This window comes from Schistocerca gregaria, chromosome 1 (assembly GCF_023897955.1).
Source record: "Schistocerca gregaria isolate iqSchGreg1 chromosome 1, iqSchGreg1.2, whole genome shotgun sequence".
Lineage (NCBI taxonomy): Eukaryota > Metazoa > Arthropoda > Insecta > Orthoptera > Acrididae > Schistocerca > Schistocerca gregaria.
This window is the reverse complement of record NC_064920.1, coordinates 971201147-971222962: the sequence shown is the minus strand read 5'-3', so window position 1 is coordinate 971222962 and position 21816 is coordinate 971201147. Positions and strand designations below refer to the sequence as shown.

Here is a 21816-nt window from a genome sequence, read left to right as displayed (position 1 = left end):
GCCTATGGCCTTACTGCTATTGAACACTATCTTTCCAGACGCCCTATGGATTCCAAACCAACAACCTCATTCCTAGTTGCAGTAACCAACTCACCCACAATTACTTCTCCTTTGAAGGCATTACCTACAAACAAATCCAGGGTACGGCTATGGGCATCTGCATGACACCATCCTATGCCAACCTATTCATGGGCCATCGAGAGGAATCCTTCCTAAAAACCCAGAATCCTAAACCCCTCACCTGGTTCAGATTCATTGATGACATCTTTGCTATCTGTAATAAAGGTGAGAACACCCTATCCACATTCCTCCAGAACCTCAACAACTTCTTCCCCATTTGCTTCACCTGGTCCTCCTCAACCACACAAGCCACCTCTGTCCATATCAAACCTACTAACCACCAGCAATACCTCCACTTCGACAGCTGCCACCTATTCCATACCAAGAAGTCCCTTCCATGCAGCCTAGCCACCCATGGTTATCACATCTGCAGTGACGAGCAGTCCATCTCAGTGAAGCTTTCTCTGACCGTAATTATCCTCCCAACCTCCTGTGCTTTATCTTTCCAGTCTCCCACCACCTCCCAAAGTCCGGCCACAGAGGAGCATTCCCCTCTTAACTCAGTACCATCTGGGACTGGAGCAACTGAATTACGTTCTCTGCCAGGGTTTCGATTACCTCTCATCGCACCCTGAAATGAGAAATGTTCTGCCCGCTATCCTTCCCACCCCTCCTACAGTGGTATTCCGCCGTCCACCGAACCTTCACAATACACTCATTCATCCTTACACAACCCCTGCACCCAATCCCTTACCTCATGGCTCATGCCCCTGTAATAGACCTAGATGCAAGACCTGTCCCATACATCCTTATACGGCCACCTTCTCCAGTCCGGTCACTAACATCACCTATCCCATAAAAGGCAGAGCTACCTGTGAAACCAGTCATGTGATCTACAAGCTAAGCTGCAACCACTGTGCTGCATTCTATGTAGGCATGACAACGAACAAGCTGACAGTCCGCATGAATGGCCACTGACAAACTGTGGCAAAAAAACAAGTGGACCATCTTGTTGCTGAACATGGTGCCAAACATATGCCTCATCTCAATGACTGCTTCACAGTCTGTGCCATTTGGATCCTTCCCACCGACACCAGATTTTCTGAACTACGCAGGTGGGAACTTTCCCTGCAATACATCCTACGTTCCCGTAACCCTCCCGGTCTCAACCTTCGTTAGTCACTGTCCTCACCCATCCAGCCCCCTCACTGTTCCCATTCCAGCACTACACAACCATCATTTCGCCGCCACAACCAGTCTTTTAATTTCTTTTTCTCTCCTTTCCGCTACTTCTCCCCCCCCCCCCCCCCCCACTTTCTTTCCTGCCTTCCATCAAAACTGCAGCAGTTCTCTGTCCGCCACCCCCACCATACAATCCCTCCCCCACCCCGGAGCGCAGCCTCCTCCTTACCCCCACCCAGTCGCTACTCTCATTGTGCACTGGTGCTGCTGTTCGCAAGGTGGTTTCAGTTATCTGTGGCTGCAGACGTGTGTGTGTGTGTGTGTGTGTGTGTGTGTGTGTGTGTGTGTGTGTGTGTGTCTATTGCTGACAAAGGCCTTAATGGCCGAAAGCTATAATTGTGCGAATCTTTTTGTTGTGCCTATCGCGACTCAGGATCTCCACTACATGGTGAGTAGCAACTTTCCTTCTCTAATATTGTTACATTCCATCTTGGGTTTTCCATTGTTTGATTCACTACCTAAAGTGTTTGAGGACGTAAATTTCCTGTGAAACACAGTCCCCTAGAAAATTCAGTGTACAATGTTCATGTTTTTGTGACCTTCCCTACAGCGCATAACATGAGAGTTAAAATAATTTTATGCTACTCACACACCAGTTGAAATTATATGCATGGACTCCATAGTACATGAAGCCAGAAATTTAAAAAATGAGGCTACAGCAGATTTTGTGGGAGAAATGCTACTATTCAATAAAAGAATTTGCAGAGGATGAAATGATAATTTGAGCAAGGGGTACTTAAATATTAGATTTTACTGTATGTATACATAACAGCATTTTATTATTATTATTATTATTATTATTATTATTATTATTATTACTACTACTACTACTACATTTTTTAACATCAGCTGTTTTGTGTGAAATTTTACGGCAGTTTTGATGTCTCCTATACCTGAATCAAATGATTTAGATTATTATTATTATGAGACAAATAAACTGTAATTCAGTACCAGGTCTTGACTGTCATCACATATTTAGTTAAGAATCTGTACAGTGTCCACACTGAACATTTGTTTGTTCAAGCACTGTGGATGAAAGCCTTTGTACTTTTGATAAGGGAGACAAGATAGCTAAACCATTCTGCACTTGCAGCATTTTGTGCACTGTTCAACAAAGTCCTGAAAGTTGACAAAGCAGTTATGCACATTTCTAAATTTATCAGTTTGATTTATATTTCTATAGTCCATGATTTAAGATGGGATATTACCATCATACAAATGGCTCTCAAGAAGCATTGACATATGTTCTTTCCCTTAATTCTCCCTTCCACTTGTACATATAAATCTTTCTTTTTTTTTTTCAATATACGTCTTACATTTATCACTTTTGTCATAGGTCACTTTCCGTCTACTCCAGCTTAAGTTTATGCATGACCACTGTTACTCTCTGATTGCTTTTTATTTCTGGTTAATTACTAGTTCTGGTCTTGCTTTGGGAAACTGGACATTACTTACAAACCGTCTTCTTTGGCAACCTCCAAATTTATATTGTTTTTCTCGCTTGCAATAAAGCATATCAGCATTAAAGTTGATGTCACATTTTATTTGGTTTTAGGTGCAATGCTTGAAAGTTATGAGCAGAGAGGTAGATGGGAGTAAATCCTGAGATTCTGCATATTCCTAAAAGAAAAAGTTTGGAGAATGGTTCAGTTTCTGCTGACTGAGCTAATGATTTTCACATTTTGTTGATTGTATTTACCACTAGTTAGGCTTACAAGTTATAGTAATTTATAAATAAATTACAGTACATGACCAAGTGAAATATGGATTTGGTACAACAGTGGTAACTTTTGGAACAACAGTGAGCCACGTAGCTAGTCCCGACAGTTGTGCTGACAGTCTAGAACTGTGTACACAGTAGAAGATGCAAAGTAATGTTTAATGTGATGACTTCAAGTTGAGACATGGCAGCTCCTTAGCGGGAGGGATGGGGTCGGGGTCGGAGGCGGGGGGGGGGGGGGGGGCATGAAAGTCAATTGCTGACAGTATTAAATGGTTTTGCAATAAGAAAAGGTTAATGGGCTGCAAATACTTTTTCACGAGACTATGAAACCTGCAGCAATGAGCCTATCAGATGAAAGGATTTAGTTGTTGGTAGATTTCATTTGCCCAGCACGTTGCCAAGCCGAGTTTTCCTTAGCCTTCTATTGCCTCCATAATACTCGTGCCTAAATCTAATGGAAACAGTATGGAGTATGGTGAAGAAAGCATGTGTGGAAAGGTATCTGTCTTGTGTAACTCTCAACGTTAAAGGCCATGGCATCAGAAGCCACCATAAAGAAGTTGTCATTTATGTGTAGGAAAAAACTTGCAGGTACCAGAAGAGATCTGCATTGATCAAAACTGGCTTTGAAGATATAGCAAGAAAAGTGGCATGTGAAAGCAGTAAAGACTCGGGAACATTTGTCAGTTAGTGAAACACTTTCTGCATAAGTTCATTGTAGGTGTACGTTCAACAGACATAGCTGACAAAATTTTAAGAATGAAGCATTTTATTTGTCATTATTCTCAATAAATTATAATTGTTTTCAGTGGACTCAACTTAACTTAACTTAACTTTGTCTATTATACATTGTATTCTGTCACCATGACTGTGAAATGTTCTAATGAATGTTTGCGCTGACAAGGTTGCCACAAGTTTCCCCAAGTGAAATTCCCTGACATCAACATCTTTTGTAATGAACATTTTTAGATGGAAAAAGCAAGCCAAATGGCATGTGTGTTTCATTAAGATCACTGATGTTATTTTATTTCAATAAAAAGAAAACACTTGATGACAAAAATACGTATTTCCTTGGAGCCACAACACAGATTTAAAATACTTTTTTTGATTTCAGAAATAACCTAAGAAAAATGTAGGCATCTTGAAAGAAGCGTATAAGGCAGGGAAGAGTTGTGTAAGCCAACAGTATAGGTAACTTCCAATAAAATGTTGGTTCTACTATGTTCGTTATTGTTGGTTATTACCCACTGTGTTATAGCTTTTATTTTACAGGTATTGTGGAATTTTTCTTTTGAGAAATATATTAGTACATAGTGTACAAACTGCCATGACCTCTGGCCTGCCAAGGAGCACCACAGACCCAGCCTGCGGGTAGATCAGTGAGACTAGATCTGACAGGCAGGGCTTGCACATTAATGGGAAACAATGGGCTTCAGATCAGCATGCCCAATCCATTAGAGATACTGGCAGAAATGGCCTTTGGCTTTGGCCATGGTGGAAGTCCACTCATGTGGCCAGCTATTAATGTGTCAAAGACACCATGTTAATGAAATGAGACTGCAGTGATCAATCCATGCAAACAGGTACTTTGTGCAAATACTCTGAGAATCGGTACTTATGAGGACAGATAGCAACCCACTGTAAAGATGATCGCTGAGCTGCAGACATGTGTGTAGAAAAGACAACGAAACTCTCACAACTAAATTTTTGGCTATAGCCTTTGTCGAAAAACAAGGGAACACATACACTCAGACAACTCGTGCACAAGTGACCGCTGTCTCCAGCTGCTGTGTCAACAATCTTTTGAGAATCAGAAGTAAACAAACCACTCCTCACACCTCCCTGCCCCTCATCGGCGCAGGCCGGCGTGGCCGAGCGGCTCTAGGCACTACAGTCTGGAACCACGCGACCGCTACGGTCGCAGGTTCGAATCATACCTCGGGCATGAATGTGTGTGATGTCCTTTAGGTTAGTTAGGTTTAAGTAGTTCTAAGTTCTAGGGGACTGATGACCTCAGCAGTTAAGGCTCATAGTGCTCAGAGCCATTTGAACCATCAGCAGCTGCTAGGCTAGTGGCAAGAAGTGGTGACAGCACTAACTGCTACTTCAGGGGAGTGGTAGGAGGGGCAACAGTAAGAATGAGGGACTTGGGATTCAGCACCCAGCCAGCAACGATGATGAAATCTCAGTAAACAAACAATTTCCCCGACATGTTTGAAATACCCTGATTTCCAGAACTTACGGCAACTCTGAGACCTGAAGCAAAACTCTGCACAGTGCTGTCCTCATCACAAGACATGCACTTTGCTTGCCTATGCCCATGGACATTGGATTTTTTAATAAATGTATGTTAATGATATCTCTTTGGTGTAATATAATTGGGTATTTGACAAATTAAATCATCCCATTTCATGATAATCATTTTTATTTTGTGCGCAGTATGTGATGCAATATTATCAAATTTTGTCATTCTTATTTTACAGTACTCCACTGTAGCAGCACAGAGCTGGTCATATGATTATTTAAGTTTCCAGTGTGTCTTGAGTATTCAATGAGATTTTTGGAATACTGCCATGTATTCCAGTACTTGGAGGACAGATATTTCAGATGTGTATCATCCATCTACTCTTGGGATGAGTCAAAGACAAAGATGGAACACAACTGAAAGTACTGGCTATCTGGAAATATTCACAAAAATCTCCCAAGTTGTGAGCAACAATTTATACATTACAGTCTTCTTTCTTCTGTAAAATGTAACTTACACAACTGTAGCAGTATTATACCAAACAACTTGACAATTTAAATTATGGAATAACAATTGGCTTAAATTGTTTGCCACTTTCTACTCCATCTTGTTCGCATTAAATTTCATGAATCATTTATATTTCAGTTCTTTTGTGCAGCAGAAAAGAAAGAGACATAATTTTTCTCTGAGTATGAAGAAAATGGTTGATGATTATTTTAAAAATACATAAAAATGAGAAATGTTCTTTGCATAATTATGCAAGATGAAAATTTACAATCTGTACATAATGTTGAAATTTCAGTATAACATTTAACATATTTCCAAACACACACACACACACACACACACACACACACACACACACACACACACCCCTAATAACACTTTAAAATGTTTCATTTTTAAAATGATATTTCACTTTCAATACTGTATCTGAACAAAAAGCTGTCAATAACCTACAAACAGCAAAAAATTCAGCAACAACAGTTAGAATTATTTAGTTACCACATTACCCAAAATAACTATCATAAAATACTGTCACTTACATAGATTTCTTGAATACTGAACCACCGGAATGTAAATAATAGTAATAAAAAATGTACAGGAAGCTTCAGTTATCACATGAAAAGATTTAACAGAATGATTGATTGAGAAGTTAATGTGCATCCATTATACGCCTCACATGAATAACAAGATATAGAAAATTAACAATAAACTCTGGTACAACAGAAAATTTAACAACATATTGGAATTAGTTAAAGGCTCTACTTTACTAAAAAGCAGTAACTACTGCTGCTATACAGAACAAAAACTCAAATATTTGACAAAATGTACATTTCAAAACACAAAAAACTATATAAATGGCAATTTTACATTATATTAAAACTTTAATATCAATTTCATTCTGAAGCCACATTACAAAATTATTTATTAATATTTTCCTTGGTTTTAACATCTGTATTGCACATAAATGTTTCCTTTCCACTCTTCAGGTTGCAATACTAATGGAAACTGAAGTATGCACAGTAACAGAGCATATTAGACAGAATGTTCCTAAAGACCAAATCAGGGGGAACAACATTTAAAAGGTAGTAGTATTAATTTGGACACTACAGTATAATCCACCTCTTTTCAATGTGCACTTTCAGTCATTTGTGACTTGATTTTTAAGGTGATTAAATGCTGTAATCCCTGAAATGTGATTGTAATATTATAAGGTTTCCAGTATAGAGGGAAGAGGAAAGGATTAATTGATGACAATAGCCATTTGCAATACAATTACAAAATGTTGCCCAGTTGTGTAAAGTTTGGTTGAAGTTTGTACTTGAAGGTATAAACATTCATTTTAAAATTAAGTGAAACAGAACTTTCTTCTGCACCATACATTTCATATACTACGAATACATATTTACAAATATCACACAAAGCTGCTGCTTGGTTGATCAAGATATACTGCCCTTCGACTTCGACATATTTTAGCATCTCTTTTTACATCATTAGGACGAACAAGCCTTGCACATGGATTTGGAGCATCTGTTGATGCTCGAAATGGAGGGATATTGCTTACTCCCCATAAAGAAGCTTTTGAAGGTAAATGCTTAGGTTTTGGAGGCAAAGGTGGTGGATCACTTAATTGCCGTGACCGTGTTGTTACAGATGCAGTATTACTGTTCTCATCTGTTGAATCACATGTAAGAGTCACATCTCCAAGATCTGCTTCCACCAGTGTGTTATCGGGTGAAGAGTTTCTGTTTACTGCCTCGCTGTTCTTATCAGTTCCACTGACAGCAATTTTCTCACTTCTTGTCAATTTGCACCCACTGAACTCCATAATTCCAGCAGATCGACCTAAAAAGTATTCTTCTGCCTGCCTAGGGCTGGGAACAACACTGTCAGCACTAAAACTGCTGTCTAAGAAGTGTGGAACCAAGCCTGTGCTTGAATCTTTATCAATGTTCAGGGGGTTTTTAGTGTTTGGTTCAAGCAGCAAACTTTCATGGCTACCCCCAACTGCCTGTGTTGTCGACACTTCTGTAGAATCATAAAATTTTGTTTGGCTTGGGTCCTCACTCCGCCTAAATTTTCGAAGTTTCTTCCCAGTCTGTGGGGCATTTTCCTTATCCTGTAAAAGGATAAACATAAGTTTACACAATATGATTCACAATACCTTAAAATTAAACAAATGAAGGATAAAAAATTGAATATACTTACATCTAACAAGGTGACTGCACCTACTTGGCATCACTGATTTCGTCCAAATTTATGATATATGCAGATCTTTGCCCTAAATGAAAGTGACAGAAGCGGGAGATGCAGAAAGCCAAGAATTAAAAAAAAATAGCATTTTTGGCAAAGTCAGGCTAGGCATGAGCCAGTTATTTAGTGTAGTTTCCAGGCAGTGGTTGGCACAATGGAGAGACTTCAGAATGGTAATATGAGGGGTGTGGGTTTGAGTTCCTATGTGGGAACTTTTTTAATTTTCAGTTTTTACGTTCTTTATACTGCAAATAAACCTAAATAATGCTCAATATAGAGCACTTATTAATATTTTCATTAAAAACACGAAAAGCAAAGGCATACACGAGAATTTAATATATAAAATTAAATTCTTATATTACAGTTGGTAATTTACACATGCTGGGGCTGATGTTCATCGAAAAAACAGGAGAATCTACAGTTTCACTGCAATTGCCAAGGGCTGCTCGAAGGTCAAAATGAAACAAATGGAATACAAAGTCCTGTACGCTTTAATTGCTATTCCTTCTTGGACAGCTAATTATAAAGTCCCCATGGACTTTGGAAATTATTTGCAACCCCAAAATTTTCTTTTGCCTTTCCTTTTCACGGCTTTTCACACCTTAATCAATATATCAAATTTTTATTTTGGTTTATCTGCTGAGTAACTGATGTAAAAATTGAAAATAAAAAATAAGTGAGAAAGTTTCCACATACGGACACATCGCGACCCGTAGATTACTGTTCTGAAGTCTTTCTGCTCCGGGAAACTATGCTAACATAATGACTCAAGCTTCGTCTGGCCTGCACCAGAAATGCTTGGCCGTCTGGAACTCCCACTTCTGTCACTTTCGTTTCTGATCAAGTCCTGCAAATACCATAAATTCAGGCAAAATGTGATGAGCAGGCTTGGTTCCCTTGTAAGTTATTTGTTATTTATTATGGCAAATGTTTTACTAGTAGCAGTCATTTGTATTTGGCTGTTGATAAGTGTATGACAGAAAATGGATAGTACTTTAGTGATAAGAATGTGTAGATTTGGGCCATGAAAGAGACCAGCTGATGTAATTAATTTTATATTCTATTGCCTATATATTTGTTTTTGTTGAAGAGTGTATAAAAGAAGAACATTAAGCTTCTTGAACTGACACTGGAGTACATTGGGTGCCTGAGACTTTGTTTTCAGTTTTTTATAGGTTAAGAAATAAATACTGTTGCTACATTCCCAAACAAAATCACGCATGTAACATTAAATGTTTTTGTATAATGTAATAATTCTATTGGAAAGGAATTACTCAGTCTTGAATTTATCTTCATTATTTATGACTGTTGTCAAATCTCAATAAGTATGACAAAATGATGTACTTTGGTGATGGGCTAATTCTTTATGAATGCAGTTGGCATAATAACATAACACTTAAAATCTAGATAAAAGGGATGAAGCATCTATATCTTACCCCCCCCCCCCCCCAAACACGAGAGAGAGAGAGAGAGAGAGAGGGGGGGGGGGGGTGAACTCCAGTGAAGAACAGTTGAAGGTTTTTGTAACATTAGTTGTTTTGTTTTTCTGATGTCAAATATTAGACACCACACATTCCAGGCAGCCTGAAATTATAATGGGCAGGCAGGAATGATTACCATGTATGCCAAATATCTGTAATATCAAAGAACACATGGAAGTTAAAATGTAATCTACACTGTGTGTTTTGACTAGCAAAATATCTGAAAGTATAGTTATGTTAAAACATTATAAACACCTGCACAGGTTCTCATTAACAAAATAAACCTGCATTTAGCCACTACTGTAGCTTTCTAAGTAAACCACATTATTACATAGTATCTACAACTTTTTGGATCAAAAGTATGTATGAAGGTAAAGGAGAGTTTACACTGGTTGCAACCTCATATGGCTAATCTCCCTGTCTAGTGCAAATTGTACAGTTATATGAACAACTTAAATCTGATGTTGTGAATGTCATAGTTAAAGGGGCAATTTAGGCCACAAATGAGGAGTTATTATTGACACCTGGGCTAAGGTTGGCAGTTTTTGAATGATTATACTCAGTCATATACAGTGTTGTGGATGCATCTGGCAGTATTGATAGGCACATAAACAAGACGTAGAACACTGTAGCTCAACTTCTAAAGTTGCATTCTTTTTGAACGCATGGCATGTGAACAAGTACACACATTCTCTCATGGCCAAACCAAACTGCAGTACTGGTGAACTGAATGTGTGATTGTATGCAATGCTTTGAAAAAGAATACATGTTAGAAATGTGTGCTCCATTTTTCTGCACCTGACTTATGTACCTATGTCCTAGTCAACAGTTGCTCATCACAGCAAGTGGTTATCTTTACTTATATGAAGGTTCAATTCCACAGAGGAGTATTCTCTCTTACATACAGCAATTTTGGCTGTAACATTTATGACAAAAATTAGCACACACTACTAGGAAGTGTCTTACAACAATCCAGAGTATTTTGAATAGTATATGGCAATCTTAAAAATGAAACTTGTTTATGTTTGTCAGTTTACAACTGTGAATTGTTTTCATGATTATTCTCCCAATCGGCATTCTGTGTAAATGCTGCATTGTTGAGCCATAATTAAATGCATTTTAAACACACAATAATCTTAAGAACTAAACACATAATTTCAAGTGTAACCACCTGTTTTTTCTCACCAGAACAGTACTATAAAAACAGTCTTGGTTTACGCATCATGAGAAACTTTGATATTCTCATATTTAAAGATTTTCTTTTTCACAATCTTATGGTTCTCGCAGCAGTATGTTACCTAGAATCCAAGGGAGTGTTATTCATATTACTGCCTTTCTAAGGCCTGTAGGCTCACTGTAGGAATTGAATATAAAACATCTGGATCAAATCCTGTACATTCAGCTAAGTTAGTTGGCGATATTACTACTATTACTTTTTTATCTATTGTCAGTATTCATCCATGTGAGGCAGAAAAGTGATTAGAGCACTATATTTGTACTTTGGAGGACCAGGGTTCAAATCCCTATCCAGCCAGCCTGACGCCAAGGTTCACCTTACTATTCCTAAATCATTTTTGGTGAATAGCATGAAGGTGGTTTTTTTTTTTTTTTTTTTTTTTTTCATGGAATTTCTTCACTCTTCCTGATCCAACTGAGCTGGCACCGTCTCTAATGACTTTGATGCTGACAATGCACTAAACTCTATGTAGACTCCCTCTGTTCATGTTTGTAACTTACTCTTTTTCCCAGTACATATATGAAATGCAGTGTTTCTTTTATATGTTGGAAAAAAATCACACTATAACCAATTTATTAGGAATTTTGTCTGCCATAATTTGTACAGTGTATCATGGACTAGACTAAAAAAATATTTGACTATGTTCATCACAGCAGATTATAGGTTATTTTATTTCAATAAAAGATTCAAACAATGTACAGGAAGCTGAGTGATAACTAAAACTCACAAACCTTTCTTATGTTACTCACAGAAAATTTCAAGAGATTGATATAACAAAATATATTACATAAAATAGAGAGTTCCACAGGAACCATTTAATATGACTAGGAGTAAATAATGAAGTCACACACATGAGATCCAGATCTGTCATTAGAAGAGTCAGCAACTTCAAAAGAAGAGAAAAAAATCAAACTACTCTCAATGCTACAGGATATCAATCCAGTCTTACTACAACTTTAAGTATCTTTCTACAATTAACAATGTTTATGGGCCAAGCTACAGATTTTTCAAAATACACATAAAACAAAAATACAGCATAAGAGATAGACCAATGCTACTACAAGACATCAAACATTAAGTGAAATGAAAGTGGGAACTGTCTCAAGCTTTTAAGATTGGCAATGGATAACTATATAGTGTGGATTCATTACCTTCAATGTTCTTATTTTATTTTTTTTTAAAAAAAGAGTGTACTTTCAAGAAACACTGCAGAACAAAGGGCTAATGTATACATGGTGGTCAATTACCTCTGTATTGGAAACTGCTTGTAACTCTAATAATTAATCATTTTCCTTACAGCGGTAGAATGTAATAACACAGCATATATTTGTGACGAGGCCTGGTTCACTGTTGATATTGCACACAATATTATTAGTAACCTCACACTTTTTGCAGATGATGCAGTTATCTATAATGAAGTACCATATGGAAGGAGCTGCATAAATATTCAGTTAAATCTTGATAAAATTTCAAAGATGTGCAAAGATTGGCAACTTGCCTTAAATGTTCAGAAATGTAAAATTGTGCTCTTCCCAAAATGAAAAATCATAGTATTCTATGACCATAAAGTTAAAAGAATCACAGCTGGAATCGGCCAACTCATTCAAATACCTGTGTCTCACATTTTGTAGAGATATGAAATAGAATGTGTTTACACAGGCTAGGTCATGGATAAAGCAAATGGTAGATTTGAGTTTATTGGTAGAATACTGAGGAAGTGCTATCAGTCTACAAAGGAGATGGCTTATGAATCACTTGTGTGACTGTTTCTAGAATATTGCTCAAGTTTGTGGAATATGTACCGAATAGGATATTGAACATAGAGAAGGGCAGCACAAATTGTCACAAGTTTGTTTGCCCAATGGGAGAGTGTTACAGAGATATTGAAGGAACTGAACTGGAAGATTCTTGTGTAAATTATCCAAAGAAAGTCTGTTAATAAAGTTTCAAGAACTGGCTCTAAGTGATGATTCTAGGAATGTACTACAGTCCCCACCATATCACTCACATAGGGATTGTTGAGGATACGATTAGAATAATTACTGCACGCATAGAGGCATTCAATCAATCATTCTTCTCATGCTCCATATGTGAATGGAATGGGAAGAAACCCTTTATTATCCCCAGAAACAGTGGGATGTACCCTGTGCCATAAACATCATGGTGGCTTGCAGAGCATAGATGTAGGTGTGTGTGTGTGTGTGTGTGTGTGTGTGTGTGTGAGAGAGAGAGAGAGAGAGAGAGAATCTCGTGCCTCAAAGAATGCAAAATCTACAAATGATTCGAATCTAAATTAATGGATACAAATTCTGTGATTGAAATTAAGAGACGTGTTTACACTACAAAATTCACGGAGAAAAATACGCAAGTAGAATGTGTTTTCTGGAATGAGAAACACAAAAAAAACCCTGAAAGTGGTTTAACTCTATCCAAAATCAAGACCTCTTCGAAATAAAAGTTGCACTTTCATCCACAAAGATCTCATTGATCCATACAAAAATTAGTTGATTTTTTGGAATCAGAAGTAGAGCTTGCTATTTGTAGGCTTGTAAAATTAATAGAACTGTTATATGGCAGGGTCCTCCAATAAATGTTACCGTGTGAGGTGATATTTCATCCACACTTAATAAGCACATAGTGAATGGAATGTGTAACAACTCTCTTGAGCTAATCTACACGCAAGATGCTCCCCCTGTCACACTTCCTACTGTATGTTAAGCTTGGTTCCCGTAGCTTCTTTCAGTATGTTGGTTTGATGGTGTGTACCACATCAATATAAAATACATTTCCCAGTGACTTCCTCTGGGGTGTATAGCAAGAAACCCAGGTGAATTAGAGGAATAGAAATCTTTGGAAGTGTACAAAAATGTGATCAAAAAGTAAAATGAGTTTTTTAATTTCATGGGCTTTATACAACCAATTTTCAAAATTATTTTTATATCTTCTTGGTACACATGTTCCTGATGTATATCTGCATTTTCAGCTGTTTTTGATATTTACTGTATTGTTGAAAGTCAAAAAGTTGAGTGTTTTTTCGAGTTCTCGGCAAATTTTTACTGTAGAAAAAGATGGATCAAAGAATTTGCTCTAAATGTTGCTTGAAAAATGGGATAAAGAGTGGCACTGCTTTTGACTTACGAGTATGACAGGAGTTTACAAGCAGTTAAACTTTTCGAAAGAGGGTCAAGAAGATGCTGAAGACGACGATGTGAAAGAACTGAAGAAAATGGTCCCAGAAATTTGCCGATTCACCATCAGAGAAGTTGATTATGATGTCAGCAATTTTTTCAGATTTTTTGGGCAAGAATGTGTAGCAGCAAAGTTTGTTCTGAAATCTTTGAATTTTGACCAAAAATGACAGTGCTCAGGAACTGCTGAATGATGTCACAATGAACCAGAATTTCTAAATAAGGTTATAAAAGATGATGAAGCATGGCTATATGGGTATGACATTGAAGCAAAGGCCCAACAGTTCCAACGAAAATTGTCAGAAGAGCCAAGATGCAAAAAAATTCAGCAAGTTAGATCGCGTGTGAAAGTCCTCACTGTTTTCTTCAGTTACAATGGGATAGTACATCATGAGTTCCTTTCTAATGGTCATACAATCAATAAGGGATACTACCTCGAAGTTAGAAGCTGTTTGCAAGAAGCAATCCAAAGAAAGTGTTCAGAATTGTGGCAAAAGCACTTGTGGAAATTGCATCATGATAATGCTCCTGCTCACACCTCAATGCTTGTCCGTGAATATTGTCATCAGTAATTGATGTACAGGGCATCCAGGATGGTTGTCGTCTTCAACGTCTTCTTGACCCTCTTTCAAAAAGTTTATACTGCTTGTAAACTCCTTTCATACTCTTAAGTCTGGGACATTACGTATGTTGCCTCAACCATCATATTCACTAGACATCTTTTTATTCTGAGGCCAAAGAGAGCCATGAATGGGCGTCATTTTGCCACAACTGATGAGATAAAAATATAGTCGCTGAAGGAGCTTGAACACCATAACGAAAGATGAGTTCCAGAAGTGTTTCAAAGATTGATTGGAAAAAGTGCTGGCAGTAGTATATTGTATCTGAGGGGAATTACTTTGAAGGGGACAAAGTTGATATTGATGAATAAATAAAGATTCTTTAAGAAAAAGTAAAATTCCCATTACTTTTTTATCACACTGTTGGAGTACCTGCTAAATTCTGTCACCAAAATTGCAGCCATTATAATGACTAATGGACAATGATAGTGATTACAGACGATTTTAGCATTAGCGCATAAAATATATACCACTGTAAGGAACAAAATCCTTTATCATAAGAAATCTGATTAAAACTTACAGAACGTGTAGGCAATTTGTAATATGGAATCCATTCCCAACCACACTGTAGTACTGTGAAAATAAGAACTAAAAATGTGCAGTCACAGTGCACAGTGCAGCTTGTATTTACTGTTTCCAATCAAACAGCACAGGGTTTCTAAAAACAACTACAATACTGAATCAGTTCATTATTAGTGCAAAATATCTAGTTTTCAACTGCTTACTATTCCACAGTATTCAGCCCTAACAACTGGCAATACATGCAAGCATTTGTCCCACATCATAACTATTCAATACTACATTGACACAATGTATTACTTTTCGGTACATAAACAAAGAATTACAAATGTGCACAACTTGTGCGTGTTTTATTAGTGGAAGATGGAGCTGAGGTTCACCACTTATGCTGCTTAATGTCTCACCTCTTGATAAGTTGACTGCTGTCAAGTCTTGTGAGAAATTTTCAATGCATGGTTCTTCATACCATTTGCCTGATCCCACCTAAAACTGTTGGTTTCTACCTGGCAAATCAATATGTACAAATGCATGATATTAATATCTGTCATCCATGAGATTACTTTTAAAATATTACTTTTTTTCATCAGAAACCAGCCATGTTTGAGATGTAGCTAACTGCACTAAGTTGAGTAATTACAGAAAATAACAATCTGTAAACAGAGAAACCTATTGAGAATTTTTATCAAGTTGCTGACTGTTCTGTTACTGTGACATCTTACTCTACACAACAATAAAAGTAAGTAAATTCATATAAATGTATGTGGCAAATAAAAAAACTGAAAAAATTGTTATTACTTTCAGAAAGTCAGGAAGCTCGAAGTTTATTTCTGTTCCTCTTTGATCTTCTAGCCGACTTCTCTGTGCTCTCTTCAAACCTTCATACAACTCTGAAATAAATTTATCATATCTTAAATGCACTGTCACAATAAATCAAGATAACAAGCAAGTTTATTAAAAACAAAGATTCCAAGACTTACCAAGCGGGAAAGCGCCGGTAGATAGGCACAATGAATAAAACACACACACAAAATTTGAGCTTTCGCAACCGGCGGCTGCTTCGTCAGGAAAGAGGGAAGGAAAAGGAAAGATGAAAGGATGTTGGTTTTAAGGGAGAGGGTAAGGTGTCATTCCAATCCCGGGAGCGGAAAGACTTACCTTAGGGGGAAAAAAGGATAGGTATATACTCGCGCGCGACACACACACACACACACGCATATCCATCCATGTCTGTGTATGTATGGATGGATATGCCTGTGTGCGCGCGCGCGCGCGCGAGTATATACCTATCCTTTTTTCCCCCTAAGGTAAGTCTTAACGCTCCCGGGATTGGAATGACTTCTTACCCTCTCCCTTAAAACCAACATCCTTTCATCTTTCCTTTTCCTTCCCTCTTTCCTGACGAACCAGCCGCCGGTTGCGAAAGCTCAAATTTTGTGTGTGTGTTTGTGTGTTTTATTCATTGTGCCTATCTACCGGCACTTTCCCACTTGGTAAGTCTTGGAATCTTTGTTTTAAATATATTTTTCCCATGTGAAAGTTTCTTTCTATTTTATTAACAAGCAAGTTTGTAATATAATAATTAAATTATGAATGAAAACACACACAACAGTGGTGCAATATTTTACAGTATTTATTAGTTTCTTTTGGAAACCGGTTTTTGGCTGTTATGCCATCATCAGGCACAAAAGTAAATATCTTTGCAGCTGATGAAATATATTTGTGCTTGTTGAAGGCTTAACAGCCAAGAACTGGTCTGTAAAAGAAAATAATACATATTGTAAAATATTACACCTGTATCATGTGTGTTTTCACTCATAATACACAAAGTATCATACCAAGAACCTACATTACAGTCAATCAATGCAATAAAAAGTAAATGTTAAAGAATGACACTTTGTGACTAGATGTAAAGCTTATATTGACGGAACAACTTGTGTAGTCTAGTTTTAATGTTAACATGGCAGAAAAGTCATTTTTCTACTGAGCTGTGACAGTGCTGCAGTACAAGATGACATATGGCTATGAACAAAATTCAGTAATAGAAAATAAATATTTATAGTTCTCAAGAGATCAGAATTAAGCTGAATATTACAACATGTAACCACTGAAAGATGGAACATTCATAAAAGTGATCAAAAAATTCCAGAAAACTGTTACCAGCTACTTAATTTGCACAAATACCACAAAATTCAACTATACTTCTGTGATTTGGGGATTGGGGGGTGGAGATGTGGGGGACTGAATTTAGTGTGTTTTATTTGTAATTTAATTTGCAAGGCTTAAACTAAAATCCTACAAATATTATTGATCAAGCTTCCTATATCAAAGACATAAACCATTTCCTTCTTCATCTCTCAATGGTCCCCTCCCCATACCACCTGGATCCTCACTTGTCACTAATTTCCTGCCGACTCCAAACCACAATCTCATTTCTTACATACCCGACCAACTATACCTTTATCCACAACTACTCATTTGAGGAGAAGACATACAAACACCTGCAGCATGCTGATGGGCGTACATATGACACCCTCATGTTCCAACTGTTTATGTGCTATCTAGAGGAAATCTCCCTACCTGTAGACTGTATGACCCTTGTTCAATCCACAGTGACTGACACTATTTTCCTGTTCTGGGCTTATAGCCAAGGCACACTATTCTCATTCCTCCACAGTCTCAACACCTTCTCTGTGTTCCACCTGGCCTCCTTCAAATTGGTGTCTCTCTCTCTCGGATGTTGACCTACACACCTCCAGTGGCTTCATAAAACCCATTTCCTTATCAAGTCCATCAAACAACAACAACAACTACAGTATGACAGCTGCTCTTCCCCTCACGCTGAAAAGTAGTCCTATACTGTCTGGCCACCTGTGGATAGTGCATCTGCAGTGACAAGTAATCCCCTGCCTGGTACACAGAAAATTGGAGTCTCCCAAACCCAATCCATACACAAATCTCCCATGCACTATCTACAGATGCCCTATTTCTCCAACCCCTCCAATGAAGTAGCTGAAAAGGAGCATAACTCTCACTACCTTAAATCAACTTGGTCTGGAACAACTACACATACAGAATAACTCCTCCTCCCTTAAGCCATGACCATAAAAATTTGCCTTGTGTATTTTCTATAAAGTAAACGGAGAGAGGTATGTTTCAAAGAGAGAAAAATAATGTAGCAGATGCTAAAACATCTATTACCATCACTTTCAGATCGGCCCTGCAACTTGACACCAACTTTCCATTTCGCAATAAGAGGTGCACGAGTGACAACTGATGATTTACTCTCAGGCTCTTCCTGCTTGTTCATGCCACTTTTCTTGCTTTTCCCACGTGCATCCTACACAGACAGAGAAAATAATATTTATTTTACTGATTGCAGGTAATATAAGTTCTTTAATACCAGTAATTAGAGCACTGCAGACTCACTACAAAGCAATCATTAATAAATGCAAATGAGAAAATTATTCTGGAATAAATCTTTCTGATTGAAATCTTGAAATATCTTATTATGATAAATTGTTGATTTGTGAACAAATGCAAAAGATAATGTAATACTGAGAAAAGCAGCAAGAGAGCAAGAGCCTACTCAATCACTAGCATACTGAATGAAATGTTTTCGTGTTTTCAGTTGTGCCCATCCACTTGACGTGGCTGGAAACCTGAGAACATTTTATGCATTCTTGTTTATGTTTATGTTTGTGACACCTTGTGAGAAAAATGGCTATAAGCGTATTTTCTCCAACACCAGAGGTAACAATAAAGATACCACAAAGGACTCAGTAAATAAAAGTAAAAACTTTTACAGCAAATATGAATTGCTGCTTTGTTGGTATACTTGGAAGAACAACTACAAAACTGTTCGCAAGATTGATTATTTTCTTTGAGCATAGGAAATAGAATTACCACCTAACCAAGTACAGCATAATAATAAGAAAACTAAAAGGGAGAAGAAGACGCAGATCAAAAAGAAGAAGAGTTTGAGGAGCTCTTGGACTATGGGATGAAATGTAATTCTAGTGTTTCAGGCCATTGTATAATCCCGCTATAATCCAGAATGATCCTATTCACCAGCACTCACAAGATCACCTTCCCCCTCAAACTTTTTTCTTTAACATGAACTACCTGATGCGGCATCATAATCATTATTATTTCTCACATGGTCTACACAAATACTGATATAGATGCAGAAAAATGTTGTAAAAGAAACAACTTGTATCTCTAGAACCATACCTGTTACCTAACATCACACCAATGTGGAGACTCGGGATCATGCACTCAACAAAGTGCAGGAGCTGTTTATATGCATAAGTTTTGCCACAAATATTGCTTTTCATCAAAATTGAAAACAATGTTCCACAAATATTGCTTTTCATCAAAATTGAAAACAGTGTTGATCCAGGAGAGGTAGAAGACGCTCGAGAAAACAGAAAGAATAAAAAATATACACAACTTTCTAAGTAACACGACACTTCATATAAAAAGGGGAAGTCTGAACAGTTCAGGAAGGAGGTATAACAACGGTGGGGACGGAAAAGAGTCTACTGCTGTTTCAGCATCATCCTCTGATTCTTTCCTTGCTCTTTTTCTTTGAATACAAAACATTTCCAAGATGACTGTATTCTTCGCCACTCGTACTCTCATTTGATATAGATGTGTGTGTGTGTGTGTGTGTGTGTGTGTGTGTGTGTGTGTGTCCTTAGTTGTGGTTCAGCACAGAATTTAATTTATGTTATACGTAAAACAGGGAGAAAATTCCACTCACCCTAGATTTCTCCAGTAATCCTGAATCTCTTCTTAAGAAGCGGCCAAATATTCCTGATGAATGTTCAGAACCCCAATCTTCTGACTGAAAATAAAGTAGAATGATCTATGCATCAAAATTTTGATGTGAGAAAACAATGATTATATGAATAGGCAAGTTTTATCTGTGTTGATGAATATATATTCACAAGATATTAGTTTCACACAATGTGATTCTTACTGCTCTACTTCTTAGTGTTAACTTCACCTCCTATTTGGAATATGATACGCTCTTATAGCCCATGACATACAAGCAACCTATTATAACTATAACTATTAGTTTTATTATTAACAGTAGAGACAACTGTTGTTATTTATATATGTAATTTCAGTTTGTATCATTTCACAGGCAAAAATTTTGTTATGGGGAATTTCAGCCTTTTGTCAAAATGACACTTGCTTGAGTCACTTCATAGGTACCCGATAACCCAAGTCAGCTTTTTCTGCCTATGTTCCTGTATGATGATGCACAAAATGTCGCTTTACAAGCCTCACCCCCCCCCCCCCCCCCCTCCATTCTCATTTTACATCTGTATTTATCTCTTTAGCCAGCAGAAAACTGTCTTTTACTGATTCCTTTCTGGATTTAAAGTTGACAAAAAACACAAAGTCATTCTGATATAGTTCATACAGTTTATTTCCAGTTTCTTGCTGTAAGATAATTTTGAAGGATATCTAGAAAAATAAACACACCTTGAAATGCTAAGAAATCAACAACAAGCAGGGTATGATTCTCTTTTTCTTTTCAAACAGCAATGTATTTCAGTGTAATTGGTTTCAGAATTTTTCTGTCCTTTCACTGTAGCACACATTAAATTATAAACATTGTTCCCAAATTTTTCAAGCTGAAATCTGGTTTATGTAGAAAAGAATTACAGAAATGGAAGTGAGACTAAATTCATCCTATACAGTACACTTCGCAAGAAAATCAATTTCAATAGGGTGAGAGGCGATTCTCTGTTTACTAAGCAACAGCAAACAAAAACACAAATTAACATGGCAAAAATGTTAACTTTTGGAGTGAGCAAGAAAGATGAAAGTGTTTCAATAAGAAAGTGTTTCCATGTACTCAAGCCACAAAGAGCATGGACAATGAGCAATGAAATCATAACAGGGGACAAAATTTGAAGAGGAACAGAAAAATATATGTAGGTGTGTAAGAAAAAGAGAAAGTAAAGAAATATGAAATAGGGAAGAGGGGTTGGGAGGAGGGGGGGGCAGTCAGTGTCATGCATTGACGAAGTGTTCTTTCTTATTTACATTTGATACCGTTCATATTTTATTTTAGGTGCACTCAGTATTATAATTAATGCTAATATAGAAAAACAATGGTTTATCCACAAAGCTTTGCCTGTGAAAATTGACATAAACCAACATCAGTAAATGGCAGAAGTTCAAAATCAACATGTCAAACTAAAGCATTAAATTGAAGGAAATGTTGCCGACTGATGTTCTTTTCTTTGTAAAAACAGTCCTTGAAATGAAATACAAGGCAATTCAAAATAAATATAGCAATTATAAACTGCTATTACTATTTAATGCAAAGTGATACATCGATAAGCATTATAGAGAATATCAAAGAAAGTTAAAAAATTTTATTGTTGTACAAAAGCAGTTAACTGGAGGTTTGTTTATTTTTAAATCTACCTCTTTCAGAATGTTGGACTGTAAGTACTGGACATTATGGTGCTGTGTTCTTCTCCTGGCCACCTGTATCTCTAGACCTGTTACTGGTGAATTCATTTTATGGCGTTATGTAAAAATTCCTTGTTTAGGTGCCTCCTTTGCAAAAAAACAATTCCAGAACACAAAATGCATATTTCTAATGCATCCACGTCAGTTACCCTACATATGCTTCAAAATATATGGTGCGAAATGGATTACTGCTTACATGTTGTCCATGTGATCCAAGGGAAGACCTACAGGGTATCTATGAAGAAAGCA

General features: G+C 37.1%; 1 protein-coding gene across 7 annotated transcripts in view; it reads right to left on the bottom strand.

Annotated features, from left to right (window-relative positions):
* Positions 1 to 5432: 5432 nt before the first annotated feature.
* LOC126276727 (regulator of G-protein signaling loco) overlaps positions 5433 to 21816 on the bottom strand; it is a 236652-nt gene continuing 220268 nt past the window's right edge. For 6 of the 7 annotated variants that reach the window (XM_049977298.1, XM_049977302.1, XM_049977300.1 and 3 more), the window contains exons 10-13: positions 19835 to 19918; positions 18271 to 18409; positions 15868 to 15959; positions 5433 to 7893 (exon numbers count right to left, since the gene is read on the bottom strand). In XM_049977298.1, coding sequence (XP_049833255.1) covers positions 7189 to 7893; positions 15868 to 15959; positions 18271 to 18409; positions 19835 to 19918 — 1020 coding nt within the window. In that variant the 3' untranslated portion in view covers positions 5433 to 7188. Of the gene's footprint in view, positions 7894 to 15477; positions 15576 to 15867; positions 15960 to 18270; positions 18410 to 19834; positions 19919 to 21816 lie in introns of those variants that run through there. The other variant, XM_049977299.1, reaches the window with a different exon arrangement.